The 22,798-nt window shown below is 45.4% G+C and overlaps 1 protein-coding gene across 3 annotated transcripts in view; it reads right to left on the bottom strand.

The window, feature by feature from the left end:
* TPD52L2 (TPD52 like 2) overlaps positions 1-22,798 on the bottom strand; it is a 97,574-nt gene that overhangs the window by 35,960 nt on the left and 38,816 nt on the right. The window contains exon 1 of one of the 3 annotated variants that reach the window (XM_073580836.1): positions 914-947. The exons of the other annotated variants lie outside the window; for them this stretch is intronic. Within the exon in view, the coding sequence (XP_073436937.1) occupies positions 914-932 (19 nt within the window). The 5' untranslated portion in view covers positions 933-947. Of the gene's footprint in view, positions 1-913; positions 948-22,798 lie in introns of those variants that run through there. 3 annotated transcript variants of the gene reach the window in all.

Genomic DNA, 22,798 nt, shown 5'->3' with positions numbered 1-22,798 from the left:
TCAGAAAACGCTGCCATTTTTTCCCTCAATTGTCTTTTTAGCATTTTTATTTGTCGATTCCTGGGCGCTTTTTCAACATTTTTAGCTGCCAGCAGTTTTTTTTTTATTAGTGTTTTTCCAGCATGTTTGCTGCGTCCTTATTTAACAGTGGTTTCCCGGAATCTTTTTTTTTTTTTTTTTTTTTATTAACTCCACTTAACAATAAAGAAACCTGGTCTTTCAAACAAAAACACTGTCAGCATGCTCAAAAAGTCACCTGGGCATCTTTTTAGCTTTCCAATTGACTTGAATTTAGTATAGAGCATCTTCAGAGCAGAAAACTCCCCGGGACATGTACGTTCACTTCTTTGCACCTTTGGAAACCCGAAACAGGTAAAGATGCTCAAAAGTCACAAAAGAACAGCAAGTGGCTTTTCCACAGAATCGCATATGTTCATTCTTTTGCGCTTTTATTTAGTGCTTTTTTTAGGCGGGTTTCGGAGTGGACCTGTCTGTAGAAGATGTTGTGACTGTGCACATACCCTAACCCTTATCTGTTTATGTAATGGCGAATATCAGTTCCTTATTCTCCATACCAGGTGAAGGAGGACGGTGGAGGTTAGCAGCAAAATGGGAATAGGGTGTTCCTCTTTAGGGCAATGCCAGCTCCAGTGTTCTTGTCCACATGGTCTAACAGAAAAACATCCTTCCCCTTTTTAGCACCCTAAAAAAAGACCATAACAGCAGGAGGGTGGTTGTGAGTTCCTCTTCTCTCTCCAGTCACTTCTGTTTACCTGCATTAACTCCTTCACTTATGATTACCTGCTGCACTTCTTTGTACAGGATATATAGCTGTAGGATCCTGGTGCAGTGAGACCGTGTCTCAACCATTTACACCCAGAACCCGGGGACCATGCCATGACCATTTACTTACCTGGAACTGCATAACGCATTGACCATCTGCACTGGTCACAACATGACCAACTACAGCCATCGTTCACCCATACTAATCATAATAATGTAATATCTGCCCTGCAGAATGCAAACTGTCATGATTATCTGCTGTAAACCTGGCACCATGTGACTCCATTCTTATCATCTACGCCCAGTAATGAGACCTTGTCCTTCTCTTCTACACTTGGTAATATGTAACCCACTCAATTGCCCCTTCCCCCTCCAACCCCCAAATGTATATCATCCCTTTGTAACCCAATCCTATGTAGGGTGCGTCATCCTATCACCCACCGACACCTGGCTCTGTCACTGCACATTATGTTTATGGTCGTAGGGTCATTTGATGCTATAGAAGGTGATGCAGTATCTATATCCTGCTCCTAAATATGGCTGAATGAGGCCTTTATTTCTTAGTGTTAAAGCACTAACCCTCCTCCCCCCCTCTCTCAAGTCCTGGAGGTACAAATCCTCCTTTGACCCTGAAAATTCCTGACCTGCTCCCCTCCCTCCAGGTGTGCCTCTCCCCCCACCCAAAGGAGAACAAAGGGCAAAGCCCGCACCACCCCCACAATCGTGCAGCCATAGGTGCGTCCCCACTCTCCACACGGACAGCAGTAAACGCCTGGGGTGGAAGGGGTTAAATGCTATAAATGTGCATTTACTAAAGTGCCTGTTGGCCATATATGTAGTATCGCTTATCAATGATAATCAGTGATCTGTACATGATGATTACTTGTTATATGACATCCTGTGACTTTACTAGTAAGATAGAGATGGAGTTTACATTGACATATATCATCATTATTAAATAAGTTGGGGTCCGACACCTTGTACCCCCCCCCCACCCATCAACTTTTTGCAGCTCCCATCACAGTGGGATGTACACTTAGTAGTGCACAGTGCCATACACTGTGTAGTGGCCATTATTCAGTGCTGCAGCTCAACTCTGATTTAAGTGAGTCGGAGCGGAGGCTCAGAACCCGAGAATGGCCACACTACACAGCGTACAGAACTATGCTGAAAACAACAGGCTTACTGGGTGTAAACTCCGTCCAATCTAATATTTATGGATATTCCAAAAGCCCACCATACATTGTGGGCCGATTGACAGCTATCTCTCCCAAATCCTCCATACTCAGCTGAGTGGTCCTGTGTTGTCTATTACAGCAGTTTTCTCCCAGAGAACAAAAGGATCAGCTGTTGGAAATCCAACTTGTTGGATTCTTCTTATCATCTGTCAGAGGAAAGTCAAAAAGCTTTCCCCCATAGACCTTAGACTGTTGGCTGATTTTGCCACGTTAGCCCAACTTTAGTCTAATGTGTATTGGGGCTTTAAAGATAGGTTATCAATATGTAAGTCCTGGGAAAAAAAACGTAATGACATCTTGTTAGGAGTCAGATTCCTGCATTTACTCAGCAGGGATCCAGAGCCTCACATTCTGCACTCTCCTCCTATTTTTCCACTGCAGAGGAGATTGCCTTGCAGCACATCTCTCCTGAGGCTAAGTCCTTCTGTCCTCTTACTGGGCATGCTCATGGGACGATCTCCCATTGGAGATCGGGAGTCATGTGCTCAGGTCCCGCTCCAGTTCTCATTGGTCCATCTCAGAGATCTGGAAGCGTGCAGAAGGTCCCGGTTGCTATAAAAGGCGCGCATGGCTGTTCCGCCATGCGCTAGTATAGACTTACTTGCTACTGTGTGTATGAGGACGGATGCATGATTCTGGTGACTGACTCATTTGAAACCCCTTCCCTCTGATATTACGCATGTGAATAGGGACTGAGTTAGTTTCAGCGCCAGCGCTCCTCTGCTGCAACATCCACAGCTGCTAGCGTCTGACACTGCGCTTGCGCCTTGCCTTTGTGGTTTGGCGGCAGTGTCCACGCCACGCTGCAGTAGCAGACTCCTTTGCGTTCGCAGTTGCAACGCCGCGCACACGGTAGGTCTAGACGGACGTAGTGCCGCTGTCTTGGGCTTCTCCCTGTGACCGTATACCGTGTGTGCGTTTTTTACTGAGTTCTGTGACTACAACAGGCTCAGTTATTTGTGTTTGTACTTTTGGCATCTTCGTGAGTTTAACAGAGATTGCTTTGCGCACCTGGGTGAAGTTTAACCCTGTGTGCAATTCTGCCATATTGCTCCTGCCACCACTTAGCAGAGTTTATTTCACCTACTGCACGGTCGACCCCGAGCGGCGAACGCACTTTTATTTGTATTTTTATTTAGTGCGTTCCGCCGTTCCTAACACATCTGAGGCCAAGAGCAATATACTGACATCAAAGGGCGCCCATACATGTTCGATGGGAGTCCTCCCATCTTGTGTGTATGGGGTTTGCAATCTGTCCCTGTCAGGAAATACAAAAATTTGCAGGCTGGACTTCAACATGGCAGATCGTTGGTCCTGGCTGGAGATGAGCTACTGTCAGAGGAGCCTGGATGCAGCTTATCTCCCCATCATTATTGAAATAAGCACTGGCTCTTGGCCTTGTTGAGAGGGCATGTTTATCGGGAGATGGCTGGGAGACAAATTAGCATCTTATGTGTATGGCAGACCTTCTTGTCTGTGTGTCATTGTCTTGGACCAAGATATTCTAGAACATTGATAACTTATTTTTTTATTTTTAAGGAGCCAGACATCGAAGGGTCAGAGATCGCTGTCCCACCATAACCAAGGATTGGCAAGAGCCCTTTTTGTATCTAGAAATCATCACAGTGGAAATGAGGGTTCAGATTTGTTCGACTCTCCCACCAAAAGAGGAGAGCTAGAAAATTGCAGGGGGGTGCAGAATGTGATGGCCACGCCACCCCACCGAGACCATGTGGTAAGGAACCCATTGGTAGCTGCATCCTAATAAGTCATTGTGACAGGCACACAGTGAACAAATAAAAAAATAAGATGTGTTACAGTGTAGTGGTGAATGAAGGTTATAGTAAATAGGAATCCCTAATAGCGATGCTAATCTAGATTTTATCATTGTAAAACAAGCCACAGTGATGAGACAGTTTCTAGTATCTAATAGGACATTCATGTATATAGTTCAACACCAAAAAATGGGAGAAAGAACAAGTAGAGGAGGGGTCCTCAAAGAACTGATTAAAAAACAATATATTTAAATTTTAAAAATGATATAAAACATAGTGGACCACAATGGTGCATGGTAATGACCCAAAATATAAGTGGCACCACAGAATGGCAGGCAAACACATGTAGTCAAAACAAAAGAAATTAAATGTCTCTAGAGTTTAAATACCAAAGCTACATATACGTTATTGTAAAGACAACGGTCCTAGTTCATATAACGTGCCCAGTGCTAAGATAGAACGAGGGGCTAGATAAATAGTGCTACAGAAAATAAGAGGATATAAAACAAAACCATATGGAACCAATTAATATATACCCCAATAGTCACCTACTTTGTAGTATTGACGCAAGGGGAATTGAAGATGGACACTCCTGCATAGCATATTACACAAAGAAAAGGGAGTAAAGGTCCAATATAATGAGAAAAATATCAAATTTATTAGACATATAATAGTACTGACATAACATAATTTACAGCAAAAGGATCAGGAAATAAAGGCTGCTTTAGTCCTAAAGATTAAATGTAAAGTGCTTAGTGCTTATGGTGGATATGGGCTATATATTAGGGAATCAAAAGTAAACGGAGGTCACAACCAGGTGCGCATCCTGTGAAGAAACCCCCCTTATCCCACGCAATAGTGCTTACCCACAATGAATTCCACCAGGACTTATGCAGCGCCGCCACCGACGCGCGTTTCGCTTCTTTTTCAAGGTGCGGTCTAAAGCAGCCTTTATTTCCTGATCCTTTTGTTGTAATTATGCTGTTATGTCAGTACTATTATATGTCTAATAAATTTGATATTTTTCTCATTATATTGGACCTGTACTCCCTTTTCTTTGTGTAATATAGAAAATAAGAGGACAAGTAATGTAAATAGGAAGTTACTGGATGATTACGTGAACCATGCAATGGTGCTACTAATCCTTTGCACATTTCGGATGCATGCATTCTTTGGGGGTAGTGGTGAATTCAGACATCCATGAAACATGGTCCAAGGATGCACAATGATTTCCGAACTGGTTATGGGTCTCTAGCCCCGAACTCAACACTTATGAGATTGTAGATTCTGGGTCAAGAGACCTGTGGCAAGCCTTGCCTGTAGTCGCAGTCAGGGCTGGCACCAGGAATTTCAGAGCCCTCTACTATCAAAATTTTCAGGCCCCCTTGAGACTCCACCCAGGCTCAACACCTAGCTTCACCTCCACCATTCAGTCCTTCCACAGTCCCATCGGCCACTCATGGAAAAGCTCCACTTCTGCACCTTGTCCTCACCAATCACACATTAACAGTTCCCATCGAACACCAGATTACATACATAGCCAGCAGCTTTTGATTTGGCCAAAAGATTTTTTAAGCCGCCACCATGATAAGGTAGACTCTTTTGCCCTTCCACTACTCTACTCTAACCTATTTAAACATTTCTTAAAATATCCTATACTCTTTTTAGATATATTTTTATTTTTCAATTTTTAAAATGACCAATAATATCAAATACAAGGGACAAATACCGTCACACCATGATCAGACCACATATTACCACCACATAGTGACCAATAATACCACAAACATAGGACAAATACCACAACACCATGAGCAGACAACATATTACCACCACATAGTGACCAATAATACCACATACAAGGAAAAAATACCAGCACACCATGACCAGACAACATATTGCCACCAAAGAGTGACTGAATAACACCACATATAAGGAACAAATACCGCCACACCATGACCAGATCACATATTACCACCATATATTGACCGAATACTAAAATGCTGATCAATAATAAAAAACACACAACACTAATATTACCATAAGTGCCATTATACACAGGAGCTCTGTATAGTATACAGTGCCAGTGTACAGGTAATAAAGTGATAACGAGTGACTTTATACACAGGAGCTCTGTATATAGTATACAGTGTACAGGTAATATAGTAAACACCAGTGATATCATACACAAGAGCTCTGTATATAGTGTACAGGTAATACAGGGATCAGCAGTGACATTATGCACAAAAGCTCTGTATATAGAGTATAGATTACAAGTAATACCGGGATCAGCAGTGACATGATACACAGGAGCTCTGTATATAGTGAATAGGTAATACAGAGGTCACCAGTGACATTATACACAGGAGCTCTGTATATGGTATATATTATAAACGTAATACAGTCAACACCAGTAATATTACACACAGGAGCTCTGTATATAGTGTACAGATAATGCAGTGATCACTAGTGTCATTATTCATAGGAGCTCTGTATACAGAGTATAGTGTACTGGTAATACATTGCTCACCAGAATCCCACAATGTCTGTCCGCTATTTCATCCTTCTTCTCCGCTAGATTTCTAAAACTTAATATGGACAAAACAGAATTCATCATCTTTCCCCCATCTCACTCGACCCCCTCAATGGACCTATCCATTAAAGTAAATGGCTGCTCACTCTCCACAGTCACACAAGCTCGCTGCCTTGGGGTAATCTTTGACTCTGATCTCTCTTTCAAACCACATACCCAAGCCCTCTCCACATCCTGCCGACTTCAACTCGAAAATATTTCACGGATCCGTACATTCCTCAACCAAGAATCTACAAGAACCCTAATCCATGCCCTCATCATTTCCCGCCTTGATTACTGCAACATCCTGCTCTGTGTCCTCCCCTCTAATACTCTTGCACCCCTAAAATCTAATGTGTAAACTCCGCTGCTTGACTATCCACCTGTCCCCCGCTATTCCTCAGCCTCCCCCTCTGTGAATCCTTTCACTGGCTCACCATTACCAAAATACTCCAGTTCAAAACCCTAACCATGACATACCAAGCCATCCACAACCTGTGCCCTCCATACATTTGTGACCCCGCCTCCTGGTACTTACCTGCATGCAACCTCCGATCCTCACAAGATCTCCTTCTTGACTCCCCTCTTATCTCCTCTTCCCACAATCGCATATAAGATTTCTCCCACGCATCCCCTTTATTCTGGAACTTTCTACCACAACATATCAGACTCTCACCTACCATGGAAAAATTCAAAAGGAACCTGAAGACCTACCTCTTCCGACAAGCCTACAACCTGCAGTAACCACCGATCCACCAAACCACTGCATGACCAGCTCTGCCCTCACCTATTGTATCCTCACCCAGCCCTTGTAGATTGTTAGCCCTCGCAGGAAGGGTTCTCTCTCCTCCTGTACCAGTCGTGACCTGTGATGTTTAAGAATATTGTACTTGTTTTTCATTATGTACAGCCCTCCTCACATGTAAAACGCCATGGAATAAATGGCGCTATTATGATAATAAATAATAATAATTACATACAGGAGCTCTGTATATACTATTTTTTCCAACTTCTATAGTACACCAGATGAAGAAAAAAGGTGAACTAGTGCCGTCCTGCACTGTAACAAGACCCCCCTACACTGAAAACAGTATGCTCAAAAATAAAATACATCACTGCAGTAATAATATCCCCCATCCTGGCCCTCTTGTGTCTCATTCCTAGCCCCTAGCCCCTGTGTCTCATTCTTGGCTCCAGGCATATGTTTTCCCATCCTGCCCCATCTGACATCTCAATTCTGCCCCATGTGTCCCATGATCCTGCCCCATGATCCTGTCTCATCTGTCTCCATCCTGCCCCATGTGTCCCATGATCCTGTCTCATCTGTCTCCATCCTGCCCCATGTGTCCCATGAACCTGTCCATGATGCTCCCTCATCTTTCTCCATCCTGCCCCATGTGTCCCATGATACTGCCCCATCTGTCTCCATTCTACCTCATGATCCTGCCCCATGAACCTGTCTCATCTGTCTCCATCCTGCCCCATATGTTCCAAGAACCTGCCTCATGTGTCCCATGATGCTCCATCATCTTTTTCCATCCCATAATGCTCCCTCATCTTTTTCCATCCTACTCCATGTGTCCTATGATTCTGTCTCATCTGTTTCCATCTTGCCCCATGTGTCCCATGAACCTGCCCCATGTGTCCCATGATGCTCCCTCATCTTTCTCCATCCTGTCCCATGTATTCCATGATCCTGCTCCATCTGACATCTCCATTCTACCTCATGATCCTGCCCCATGTGTCTCATGATCCTGCCCCATGAACCTGTCTCATATGTCTCCATCCTGCCCCATGAACCTGCCCCATGTGTCCCATGATGCTTTCTCATCTTTCTCCATCCTACCCCATGTGTCCCATGATCCTGCTCCATGTATACCATGATCTTGCCCCATCTGTCTCCATCCTGCCCCATCTGATGTCTTCATTCTGCCTCATGATCCTGCCCCTGAACCTGTCTCATCTGTCTCCATCCTGCCCCATGTGTCCCATGATCCTGCCCCATGTGTCCCATGATCCTACCCCATGTGTCCCTTGATCCTGCCCCATATGTCTCTATCCTGCTCCATCTGACATCTCCATTCTACCTCATGATCCTGCCCCATGTGTCCCATGAACCTGTCTCATCTGTCTCCATCCTGCCCCATGTACCCATGAACCTGCCCTATGTGTGCCATGACCCTGTTCCAATATCCTGCCACGTGTCCTATGATACTGCGTATGCCCCATCGGTCTCCATCCTGCCCAATGTGTCTCCATCCCGCCCCATGTGTCCAATGATGCTGCTGCTGCCCAATCTGTCTTCATCCTGTTTTCCCATCCTGCCCCATCTGACGTCTCAGTTCTGCTCCATGTGTCCCATGATCCTGCCCCATGTGTCCCATGATCCTATCTCATCTGTCTCCATCCTGCCCCATGTGTCCCATGAACCTGTCCCATGATGCTCCCTCATCTGTTTCCATCCTGTCCCATGATCCTGCTCCATGTGTCCCATGATCCTTCCCCATGTGTCCTATGATCCTATCTCATCTGTCTCCATCCTGTCCCATGATGCTCTCTCATCTTTCTCCATCCTGTCCCATATATCCCATGATCCTGTCCCATGTGTCCAATGATCCTGTCCCATGCTCCTGCCCAATGTGTCCCATGATCCTGTCCAATGTGTCCCATGAACCTGCCCCATGTGTCCCATGATGCTCTCTCATCTTTCTCCATCCTACCCCATGTGTCCCATTATTCTGCCCCACGTGTCCCATGATCCTGCCCCATCTGTCTCCATCCTGCAACATCTCACGTCTCCATTCTGCCTCATGATCCTGCCCCATGAACCTGTCTCATCTTTCTCCATTCTGCCCCATGTGTCCCATGCACCTGCCCCATGTGTCCCATGATGCTTCATCTTTCTCCATCCTGTCTCATCTGTCACAGGATCCTGCCCCATGTGTCTCCATCCTGCCCCATTTGTCCCATGATGCTGCCCCATCTGTCTAAATCCTGCCCCATCTGTCTCCATCCTGCCCAATCTGCCTACATATCGTAGCTTGTTGCTTTCAGTGAAAAAAAAAACAAGAAAGAAACCTCATTACCTGACCCTGGTCCAGCGATGTAGTCTCCTCCATCCATTTCAGGCATGGACTGATTGACGTCACACGCCAGCGATGTGCGCGTTGACATCAGCTGCCGGCCTGCGATTGGCTGGCAGCATTTAACTATTGCCGTGCGGGACAGCATGGCAATAGATTTTAAATGAATGTGCATCCGAGGACACATATTTAGTTACTGAATCGGCAGGATCCTCCTGCTCCTGGGACCCTATGAGCAGAGGGGGCCCTATCCGGGCCCCCTCTGCTCACCGGGCCCCATACGCTAGTAAGGCCTGTTTCACATTTCCATCTATCATGGTCAGTCAAAATCCGCCAGGAGGTTAAAAAACGGATCCGTCTCCATCATGGGCCAAACTGATGCCACTGGATCTGTTATGTATACGGATCCGCTGCAGCCGGGAAGAGGGTGAAATTTAAAGCAGAGAGAGATTTTTTCCCACGGCTTTTCAGGAACGCTATTCAGGGTTAAAATCCCTGCCAGAGCAAGTCTGCCGGGCATGCACAATACAAAATAGCGGACCGTTGCTCGGAAAAAACGTTTCAGAGTCCGTCTCCTCTGTCCGGGAGCTGCTAAAATTCTGACAGATCCACCAAAAAACGGGTGAGACGGACGACCGTCAGTCAAAATCCACCGCTAATGTAAGTCTATGGGGAGAAAAAACGGATCAGCCAAAAAAGGGGCGGATCCGTTTTTTTTCCAAAAGTGGCGGATTTTACTGACGTAAAAAAAACGGAAATATTAAACAGGCCTAAGGGGAGTAATGCCCTGATGGCGGCGCTGGTCGAAGGCTGTACTCGGACAGTGATATGCAGATGTCTGTGTTTGGCCTCATATTGACCGGAGCTTAACCTGCGAGATTTATAAATTCTTCTTCCTAGCCGAAAGGCCAGGTTCAAGGGAATGTGCTTAAAAGAATAGGTGGCACTAGAGTTCTAGTCTCTTCCTCTCTGAAGAGACAATTTGCAATTGTGCTATCACTCAATGGAGGTCCCACACCCAGTATGTTGATGTGTCCCAGCAGAGTCACCACTCCTAAAGCAATTCTCCACCTCAGGCCCATGGCTTCGATCCTGAGGGTATACAGTATGTCACCTATAGTTGACTACACAAACTGCCCTTTGTACACCCTGAAACTTCCACCCAGTGTGAATATATCCATCCTGACTCAGGCAGGATAGGAAAAGCTTCTGTGGCGCCCCCAGGAGTATGGTCGCCACAGTGGTATTGCCTTCCTCCTAGGGAGTGTGATGTCATGCTTGGAAGCAATAAAGGATCTCTCTAGCAGTTAACCACAACACACAACACAGTTTCCATTCCAGGTCAACAGGGGGAGCTCTGAACCAAACCTGGGGGAGGAGCTACTCTCTGGGGGCCAGGAAGGAAGATTGGGGAGTTCGTGTGAGGAGGGCGACGTGTGTGGACGTGGAGAAGAGCTGGGAGATTGAGCAGAGAGTTCAGGCTCATTCCCAGCTATAGCGCATGATCTGGAGCCCGGTCTCCAAGGCTGTACGGACACTGATGGTCCTGCAACAGAAACTGGAGGAATAGGAAGCTGTAAATGCTCTACTCCCACATAAGACTCGGAGGCACAGCAGCAACGTGTGTGAGCCAGAAAGAGGAGGCTACAGCTGCCTGCCATACGAGGAGAGTTCTAAAAGAGAGCAAGCAAGAGGAACTTCAGTGTAACTCAGAACTGTAAGTGCCTCAGATAAGCGCTAGGAAGGAGACTACACAACCCATCTGCATAGAGAGATTCCCAAGTTGCTTCCAGGCTAGCCAGCTCCTGTGCCATCTGTAATCTGGACCCTGGACTGCATTTGCCAAGCAAAGTAAAGGCAAAGAAACTGCACCCTGTTGTGTCCTTGCCTTCTTCCTGCAATCCCGTCAGCACTGCTACATCTCTGTGCCAAACACTGCACCCTCTTCCTCAACACCTATCCTCACTGCCCTGGGATTACTGCCCTACCTGTGGAGGGCCACCACATCATAGCTGCACCACACCATCTGTCCCAGAGGATCTGTCTGCAGTGTCGGCTTAACATCTTCATTGCCGAACACCACAGGTGACGTCACGAATCATTCACTCATAAACTTTATTCCATCACTTAACCCCTTTTACATGGGCGCCCAGGGCCACGGACCGTGTCACCGCTGCTGTGACATTCCCCTTTGAGAGACCAGCCCGGTACCGAGTACCCCACAGCCCTGGGAGGGCGACCCACTTCCAGATATCTCCACCCCGCCTTGATCAGAACAGATATGTTACTTGATCTTAAGCCCCCGTCACACATAGCGATCTCGCTAGCGAGATCGCTGCTGAGTCACAAGTCTTGTGACGCAACAGCGATCTCACCAGCGAGATCGCTGTGTGTGACACTGACCAGCGACCGGCCCCCCTGCCGGTTATCGCTGATCGTTCCTAAAAGGTCAGGACTTTTTCGGGGTCGTTGGTCTCCCGCTAGCCAGCACGCATTGCTGCGTGTGACAGGCGGGAGAGCAACGACCAGCGATCAGCGCGCTGGTAACCAAGGTAAACGTCGGGTTTCTAAGCAGCGCGCGATGCTTAGAAACCCGATGTTTACCTTAGTTACCAGCGTGCTGATGAAGGGAGCTGGTAACCAAGGTATACATTGGGTTTCTAAGTGACGCGCGCCGCTTAGAAACCCGATGTGTACCTTAGTTACCAGCTCCCTGCATCAGCGCGCTGGTAACTAACGTACACAGCGACGCGCCCGCTCGGCGTCGCTGGTGCTGATCGCTGGTGAAGCTGCCTGTTTGACAGCTCACCAGCGATCATGTAGCGACACACCAACGATACTGACAAGTTGATATCGTTGTCAGGATCGCTGGTGAGTCGCTATGTGTGACGGGGCCCTTAGCCAAAAGGCCCATAAGTGATTCTAGATAATTTTGTTTAACAGAATAACGTGCCATTGATGCTTGTGGGCCAAGAACAAGTCATATACTGAGAGAAGATGCAAACATTGATATTTGGGGTGACAGAACAAGTGCATGAACAAGCTAAGAAGAAGCACACTTTGATGCTTGAGACGACAAAAGGACATGTTAATACGTTAGGAATTAGGAAAAAAACACATGAAAATTATGCATAAAATCCCACCACCACTACCATCACTGGTGTGTGTATATGTGGGCATTTTTCCAAGTGGACATTTTTCTGGTGTGATGGGTGTTCTTTAGTGATAGAAGTGTGGCGCCCCTGAGGTACGGTCGCCACAGAGGTACTGCACCTTCTCCTGAGGTGTAGTGCCCCACCGTCCAGGTAAAGTGGGAACTCCTTTCCACGCTCCAACACTCGCACCCCACACAACAGGGTAGTTCTACACAACCACATTGCTGCTCAGTGCTTAGAGAGTAGCAGAGCACCTTTGGTGGTTCCCTGCTTGGAACACTGGATGTGCTGGGAGGTGGGTGGAGTTAAGATATATAAAAGAGTGGGAAAGTGTAGTATGACAGGTTCAGTCTGACAGAAGGTCAGTTGGGTAGGAAGTCACTCAGACAGGAGTGAGGATCCCTGGAAGAAGGGATGGAGGAAGGAGTGCTGCAGCTGCCTCAGTGATCTGAGCCAGCTGGCACAGGAAAGGAAAAGAAGGAGAAAGACGTAGAACTGAAACCCAAGCTTCCATAAGAGAGAGAAAGACAAGTACGGAACGAAGGAGTAGAGAGAACAGAGAGGACGTGGGTTAGAAGAGGAACCCTGCCTATAGGTAGCGCAAGGCCGGGGCCCGGTCCCCGAGGTTGTATGGACACTTATGGTTCTGCAGCAGACACCGGTGGAGTAGTTGGCTGTAAATGCACTACTCCCATCTATGACTTGGGGCACAACAGCAACACGGATAGAGAGCCGGGACTCAGGAGAAGGGAGTCCCCGAAGCAGGCTACAGCTGTCTGCCGTACAAGTAGAGTTCTTGGGAACATCTGTCAGGAGGAACTCCAGAGTACCACGGTACTGGAGATCTTCACACTTAAAGGCGCTATAGAGGAGACATTCAGGAAAGGCACATAAGTTGGCGGAGTGTTGGAGGGGAGCTTTCCATCTTGCCTGGAGGTTGACTGAGTCCCTGACCCGGAGGACACGGCACAGAAGCGGGCATTACTGACTGTGAGTAAAGCTTTGGAACTACATGCCCTGGTGTCCTCCATTCCTTCCTGCGTCCACCTGCCTGCCTGACACTGCTACATCCCCTGCGCCGGACACTACACCACCTAAGTGTCCTCACATCTACACTGCCCTGGGACAACAGCCCTGCCTGTGGAGGGCTATACCATCATCGCTGCACCACACCATCTGTCCCGGAGGATCTGTCTGCAGCGTCGGCTTAACACCTCCCTCGCCGAACACCACAGGTGGCGTCACAAACTATTCATTTAACTACATTCCACCATTCACATCTTCCTATTACTTGGGAGCCAAGGGCCACAGTCCGGGTCACCGCTGCTGTGACACATCCCACTGATACCGGCCTGGTACCGAGTACCCCACAGCCCTGGGAGGGCGACCCAGAAGCACAAGGACAATCTAACACTTAGGGGGTGGGGAGTAATTCTCATGCCAATACTTGGGGACAGGGAAGTACAGATGCATGAAGGAAGATGGCCATACTAATACTTGGAGGACAAGGAGATGTTGATGCTTGGGGGACAATGATAGACAGGTGGGGCACCTGAAAGTAGGGCATGTTACTGCTGTGTGTGACAAACGAGGACATGACATTTTAGGGCACCAGGACATCAGACACTGGGTGCCCAGAAGACCAGAGTTGGGTAATAACCTGCACACATTGGGGGTGTCTTAGACTGCATATGTCCTCACTGCACCCATTTAGCTCCTAGCTGATGTACTTGGAGATAAAATGCAGAATTTCTTGCTGCTGACACCCAATTCCTCTCATTTCTGTACCGTCCAGCATAGCTGACCTGGTTTTCACTGGGTTCTGTCAGAGAACATATGTGTGAAAGAGGAATGTAGCACTGTGCTGCAGAGACACCTTTACACTGCTTAAGGTGGCACTGCCAAGGAGGCATCTGCTGGGGGAAAGTACGTGATGTTTGCAGCTCTCACTTATGCCAATCTCCTCACCCACCACCACTATTACCTCTATGTTTGGCGCTACCACCAAAGCCCCCACACCCTCACCCCCACCTGGTGCACTGAGCACCCTGCTAAGAAAACTGCGGGTTTGGCAGCAAAGGGAAGGGGGTCAGCTCTGAAAGCTAAACCAAGAATAGAAACCAAGGCATGAGGATGGGAGGGGGGACTGGTAGGGGAAGGAAGGGGGGAAAACAGCCCCAGGGAGAGATAAGAAGGGGGTGGGGAGGAGAGAGAGAGGAAAGATATTAGTAGAAAGGTCAGAGAGGGGAAGAGAATGGGGGAAGGTAGAAATGGGAGATGAATTAACCCCTGAACAACCGCCAGTCACAATCGCTAACCACTCTGCCTGCACAAAGATGGGGGTGTAATGCAATTAGTTGGTGTCTGTCTATGGGGGGAGGAGGGGTAAAGGGAGTGGAGGGGATTTCAGAGGAAGGACAAAAGAACACGGCTAGAGATAATATCCAGATATAGAAAGGTGAAGTAGACAGAGACAATGGCAGGAGATACATAGACATAGTCAAGTGCCCCTGACGCCAGGACATGGGAGCTTCCAGATGCTCCAATCCGACATTATTTTCCTCTATATCCAGCTGATATAGCATTATCTAGGACCATGTCTATGCACCTGTTCAGCAGCATCGGCCTAGCCCCCGTGATGTGTGCATATAGTATCCTCCATATACCCTTCATTCAGGAGCGGACACAGACAGAAGAGGGCCCTCTACTAAAACAATATATGGGCCCTGTGCAGTCCAATAGCTCATGGTAATGCACAATTCCACCTACTTTGGAGGCAGCAGTGACCCCCGTACCTCGCGGGCCCCTGTGCGGCTTCACCGTTATCACCAGTGTTTGCCCCTGCCTTTATTGTCATTGTATTGGCCACTTGGCGTTGTATATAGCTATATGATTGAGGCACTTGCACGTTTACATTAACTATTGGATCATATGCATATATAGTTTTTGTATCTATAATATGGACTTGTTGTAATATGAACAGTATACCTGATTCGACATTTATTTTTACTCTTTAGCGTCTATATCGACCTTGATTAGCTTTCCTGCATTGACGTGGAACTTAGGCATCGCTCCCTCTTGTACTTTTTAATATTTCTTGTTACATTTGAATTACGTGATTTTAATAGTATTAATAAAGAATTACTATGTTATTTCTACAGCTCTGGTATCCATTCGTTTTCTGGTTTTACATGATCAAATACTAAGATTTATAACCGCCATTATCCTTACATAGAATAAACTTCAACCCCTTTGACACAATATACCTATATATGATATATATCCCCCCATAAGTAGCCCAGATTATCAACTTTACTAGGATTCATTATTGCCTGACATCACCCTATGTACAGTTACCCAGATAAGCCTTAGATGCTTGAGACTTGATCTATCACCAATCTCTCCCTGGTCATAATATAGTTATCGGGCACTCGGTAAAGCATCGCTATATATATATATATATATATATATATATATATACATATACACACACTATGACTAGAGAGTATGACGCTAGCCCGTCACCCCCTATATCTAGCCCTCCCCCACCCATACATCTCAAAGAGGATCGGAGACTATGACTAAGTTCCTGACACCCCACCACCGCCACTTGTCCTTTTTGCAGCTTCCTTCTTATGCACCGGCTCAGTCTCCCCCTAAAGGGACCTTCCCAAAGTCACACGTCTGTGTCTATGACGATAAGATGTGGGGGTGGGATGAAGGTCATTTTATCATCAAAATCCCCCTCCTGCTATCCACCACAGAGAAGCCATCCTTTTCACAAGGTTTTCATACCCCAGCAAGAAACTGGAACCAAATCCTATAACCTTAACCCATTAGTAGGATATCGCACTAACCGGGGCAGACGTTTTTTTTTTGTTTTTTTTTTAATTATTATTGCCCCCTCCTTTCATGGTTATGATGGAGTTAATGGGGGAATTGTGTTCCCCTCCATCTGGTAGAGGCAAGGCCTCCCACTTCCCCTTGCAGAAGGGGGTTAGTTTCCTCTCTCCTCCACCTCTTTCTCTCTCTCAAGCCATCTGTCATATAGAATATCTTCCTAATCTGCCCTCATCCTGGCACCTTCTCAGTCCCTGGCGATTAACCCTTCTGTTACAGGAGGGGTAGATCCTACATTCCGATCTTTTCTTCTTGTATTGCTGCATTTGTTTTTGTTTTTATGACTGTAGCATATACAGAAAATGAGGTCAGTCCCTTATTCTAAGTACTAGGGCTAATTTGGATAAAACAGCCATAGGCGAACAGGTCAGTCAGCCGATGTAACCCATACTGAGCGGCGCAAGCATTAATCTGTGCTTCCATGGTAATAAATAATTTCCAATCTCTTCCACTGGATGGAAAATTTATATTTAAGGAGCATTTCACCTTACAATTACAAAGGAAAATCTTCATTGACCAAATACTGAGTGGCATAATACCATTTTAACATCTACACTGTTAGAGCTCATTCAGATGTCCGTTTTTCACATACAAATTCTATCCGATTTTTCATGGATAACACATATACTCCTTATAAGATAAAAAGAAAACTGAGCCGGAGTATGACTTGAATGACATGCATGATGTAAGAGCGTGTTCACACTGGCCATGGAAACCAACAAAACCAAAGAAAAGACAATGTGTGCATATACCCTACTGAAAATAAAGAAGTACAAAAGCAAGTGCATTAAATCATTAATATAAGATACTTAGTAAACATTATTTTTGATCATATACTCTATGTGGTTGTTCACATGTCCATTTTTTGTGGACTGAGTGTGTACAAAAACAATAATGAAGGGATGTCCTTTTTTATCAGAGTCACTTTTGGGGCAAAAATAACATTTTTGTGGAAAAATGTTTTTTTTATTTTCACGCCCGGGCGTTATAAACTTCTGTGAAGCACTTGGCATTTGGGATATCCGTGTACTCAGGACAAATTGGACAACAACTTTTGGGGTCCAATTTCTCGTGGTACCCTTGGGAAAATAAAAAAAATGGGGACTTAAAGATCATGTTTGTTGAAAAAATACGATTTTTTTTATTTTCACGCCCGGGCGTTATAAACTTCTGTGAAGCACTGGGGGGGTTCAAAGTGCTCAACACACATCTAAATAAGTTCCTTAGGGGGTCTAGTTTCCAAAATGGGGCCACTTGCGGGGGGTTTCCACTGTTTAGGTACATCAGGGGCTCTCCAAAAGCAACATGACACCCGCAGACCATTCCATCAAAGTCTGCATTCCAAAACGTCACTACTTTCCTTCCGAGCCCCGACATGTGCCCATATAGTAGTTTTCTCCCACATTTGGGGTATCAGCGTACTCAGGACAAATTGGTCAACTTTTGGGGTCCAATTTCTCCTGGCACCCTTGGGAAAATAAAAAAATTGGTGACTTACAGATCATGTTTGTGGAAAAAAATATGATTTTTTTTATTTTCACGCCCGGGCGTTATAAACTGGGGGGTTCAAAGTGCTCACCATACATCTAGATAAGTTCCTTGGGGGGGGGGTCTAGTTTCCAAAATGGTGTAATTTGTGGGGGATTTTCACTGTTTTGGTACATCTGCGGCTTTCCAAACGCGACATGGTGTCCGATCTCAATTCCAGCCAAAAACGTCAAATGGCGCTGCTTCCCTTCCGAGCTCTGCCATGCGCCCAAATAGTGGTTTACCCCCACATGTGGGGTATCAGCGTACTCAGGACAAATTGCACAATAACTTTTAGGGTCCTGTTACCCTTGGAAAAATAAGAATTGAGGGTGAAGAGATCATTTTTGTGGAAAAAATATGATTTTTTTAATTGTATGGCTGTACGTTATAAACTTCTGTGAAGCCCTTGGGGGTTCAGAGTTCTCACCACACATCTAGATAAGTTCCATGGGGGGTCTAGTTTCCAAAATGGTGTCATTTGTGGGGGGTTTCCACTGTTTTGGCACATCCGGGGCTTTCCAAACACGACATGGTGCCCAATCTCAATTCCAGCCAATAAAGTCAAATGGCGCTGCTTCCCTTCTGAGCTCTGCCATGCGCCCAAATAGTCGTTTACACCCACATATGGGGTATCAGCGTACTCAGGACAAATTGCACAATAACTTTTAGGGTCCTGTTACCCTTGGGAAAATAAAAATTGGGGGTGAAAAGATCATTTTTGTGGAAAAAATGATTTTTTAATTGTACCGCTGTACGTTCTAAACTTTTGTTCTCACCACATGTCTAGATAAGTTCCTTGGGGGGGTCTAGTTTCCAAAATGGGGTCACTTGTGGGGGGTTTCCACTGTTTAGGTACATCAGGGGCTCTCCAAACGTGACATGGCGTCCGATCTGAATTCTAGCCAATTTTGCATTGAAAAAGTCAAACGACGCTCCTTCCCTTCTGAGCTCTGCCATGCGCCGAAACAGTGGTCCCCCCCCCCCACATATCAGGTATCAGCGTACTCAGGACAAATTGCACAATAACTTTTGCAGTCCAATTTCTCCTGTTACCCTTGGTAAAAAAAATTTTTTTTAAATATTCAAAAAATTCCTGTGAAGCACCTGAAGGGTTAATAAACTTCTTGAATGTGGTTTAGAGCACCTTAAGGGGTGCAGTTTTTAGAATAGTGTCACTTTTGGGTATTTTCTATCATATAGACCCCTCAAAGTGGCTTCAAATGTGATGTGGTCCGCCAAAAAAAAAATGGTGTTGCAAAAATGAGAAATCGCTGGTCAACTTTTAACCCTTATAACTTCCTAAGAAAAAAAAATTGGGGTGTTTTTCAGTGCAGGGACAGGACGACTGGTTGCAACTGAAGGAAACATGAGATATCCTGGATGAAAACCTCTTCCAGAGTGCTCTGGACCTCAGACTTGGCTGAAGGTTCACCTTCCAACAAGACAATGACCTTAAGCACACAACTAAAATAAAGGAGTGGCTTCAGAACAACTCTGTGACCATTCTTGACTGGCCCAGCCAGAGCCCTGACCTAAACCCAATTGAGTATCTCTGGAGAGACCTGAAAATGGCTGTCCACCAACGTTCACCATCCAACCTGACGGACTGGAGAGGATCTGCAAGGAAGAATGGCAGAGGATCCCCAAATCCAGGTGTGAAAAGCTTGTTGCATCATTCCCAAGACGACTCATGGCTGTACTAGCTCAAAAGGGTGCTTCTATTCCACACTGAGTAAAGGGTCTGAATACTTATGACCATGTGATATTTCAGTTTTCATTTGTAATAAGTTTGCAAAGATTTCTACATTTGTTTTTTTTTTTTTCTTTTTCAGTCAAGATGGGGTGCAGAGTGTATATTAACCCCTTAACCCCCAAGGGTGGTTTGCATGTTCATGACCGGGCCAATTTTTACAATTATGACCACTGTCCCTTTATGAAGTAATAACTCTGGAACGCTTCCATGGATCCTGGTGATTCTGACACTGTTTTCTCGTGACATATTGTACTTCATGCTAGTGGTAAAATTTTCATATAACTTGCGTTTATTTGTGAAAAAAACGGAAATTTGGCGAAAATTTCGCAATTTTCCAACTTTGAATTTTTATGCCCTTAAATCACAGAGATACGGCACACAAAAAACTTAAAAAAAATTTGGGTTCCAAAATTGTGCTGATGTAAAGTAAACGTGGGCCGCCCGGCCATGCGCTAGTATAGACTGCATTACCAGACTATGAGGCGTGTACCCTTGGTACGCATGTGTTGTGAAGCCTAGCCTGTTAAACACCCAGGCTTAGGTGTAGGTAGAGGCAGAATCTGAGACTGGCATCAGTGTCCACCGGTGGCTCTGCACGCCACGGTGCACGTGCTCGACACCCCACCATAGTCAGCGTCTATAGTGGCGTCCGCAGGTGCGACGCCACGTGCTCAGAAGGTCTAGAGGGACTCTGACCCCGTGTCCTTGGGGAAGAGTTCTGTGACCACATTCTGTGCGCTCCGTTGCCGAGCTCTGTGAGCTAAACAGGCTCCGGCATTTATGTTCTGCGGTAGTGCGACTCTGTGAGGTAAGAGTTCGCCCTGTACACACCAGGTGATGTTAACCCGCGTGTGTTCTTCCTTTATACCGCCATATAGTGTATGGCCTTTACCTAGCAGCAGTATACCACCTCTGCACGGTGGACCCCGGGTTGCGATCGCACTAACTCATATTTTATATTTAGTGCGATCCGCAACCCTAACAACCTGATAATGTTAATTCTCATAGTCTGGGAGTCCTTCATGTGTTTCTTAGCAAAATCTATGTGGGTTTTCATATGTCTGGCACTGAGGAGAGGTTTCCATTGGGCCACTTTGCCATACAGGCCCGACTGGTGGAGGGCTGCAGTGATAATTGACTTTATGGAACTTTCTCCCATCTCTCTACTGCATCTATGGAGCTCAGCCACAGTGATCTTGTTGGTTCTTCTTTACCTCTCTCACCAAGGCTCTTCTCCCACAATTGCTTAGTTTGGCTGGATGGCCAAGTCTAGGAAGACTTCTGGTGGTCCCCAAACTTCTTCCATTTAAGGATTATGGAGGCCACTGTGTTCTTAGGAACCTTGAGTACTACAGAAGTTCTTTTGTAACCTTGGCCAGATCTGTGCCTTGCCACAAATCTGTCTCTGAGCTCCTTGGCCAGTTCCTTTGACCTCATGATTCTCATTTGGGCTGACACACACTCTGAGCTGTGAGGTCTTATATAGACAGGTGTGTGCCTTTCCAAATTAAGTCCTATCAGTTTAATTAAACACAGCTGGACTCCAATGAAGGAGTAGAACCATCTCAAGGTGGATCACAAGGAAATGGACAGCATGTGACTTAAATATGAGTGTCTGAGCAAAGAGTCTGAATACTTATGACCATGTGATAATTTTTTTTTTTTTATAAATTTGCAAAAATTTCTACATTTCTGTGTTGTTTTTTCAGTCAAGATGGGGTGCAGAGTATACAATAATAAGAAAAAACTTTTTTTAATTTACCAAATGGCTGCAATGAAACAAAGAGTGAAAAATTTAAAGGGGTCTGAATACTTTCAGCACAAACTGTATGACCCAAATGCTGCTTCATTGGTTGCCTGTCTTTGAGACACTTTTGGTAGTTACTATCTTAAGCTGTAAATTTGGCCCTTGTCAGGGTCACCGATCCTTACAGTTAGCACTTTTTCCTTCTTTAAAAACATTGACATTAAGAAATAGCCACTACCTGTTGCCTAATACATCACACACCTTTGTTACAAGATAATAATTGGTATTCATTTCACCTATAAATGGGTGGCCAATTTTAGAACTGATCAATGTGGGGAAAATAAGTATTCGATACACTGCAAATTTTGCAAGTTTTCCCGATTACAAAGAAATGAGAGGTCTGTAACTTGTATCGTAGGTACACTTTAACTGTGAGGCAGAATCTAAAAAAAAAACACAAAATCACATTATATGACTTTTAAATAATTAAATTGCATTTTATTGCATGAAATAAGTACGGTATTTGATCACCTACCAACCAGCAATAACTCTGGCTCTCACAGACCTGTTAACTTGTCTTTAAGAAGTCCTCCTACTCTGCACTCATTACCTGTATTAATTGCACCTGTTTGACCTTGTTACCTGTATGAAAGACACCTGTCCACATACACACAATCACACAACTATATATATATATATATATATATATATATATATATAGACACACACACCTGGTGCCTAATGTGGTCCAAAAGGTCCCTGTGGCCCATATGAAAAGACCCATATGAAATAGTTGGTTGCCCTGTTGGAGAGTTTGCATTGTCGTCCAAAAGCTTCAAGTTACCATACTGCCTTTATGTATTTGTAACTAGAAGCAACTTGACTTGCTGCTTTAAAGGTCTAGTAGGGATGCATAGGTTACAATAATGGTATGTCCGCCCCTGCATAGGCTTCTCATCAATTATTCTGCTTGTATAGATGTTAGTTCTTGCATTTGATTAATAGGTCAGGAAGTTCAGGATGAGCCGGACTTAAGGTTCTAGATAGAATGGAAACGTTCATATAGTAATGTTGTAGGACATTTGGTCCAAGGTCAATAGATGTTACTATATAAAACATGATTATGGGAAATGTTGGATCTGTAACTGCAATGTAGAAATGTAAACTGTCCAAGTATATTATTGAGAAACGCATATGTAAAAAAAAAAAGTAAAAGTTTGCACCCAGGATTGACCTGAGAATTTAAGAGAAAAAGACTTCTA

This window comes from Dendrobates tinctorius, unplaced genomic scaffold (assembly GCF_039654945.1).
Source record: "Dendrobates tinctorius isolate UK_male_01 unplaced genomic scaffold, ASM3965494v1 ptg000065l, whole genome shotgun sequence".
NCBI classification, from domain to species: Eukaryota; Metazoa; Chordata; class Amphibia; order Anura; family Dendrobatidae; genus Dendrobates; species Dendrobates tinctorius.
This window is presented reverse-complemented; position numbering and strand designations above follow the sequence as displayed.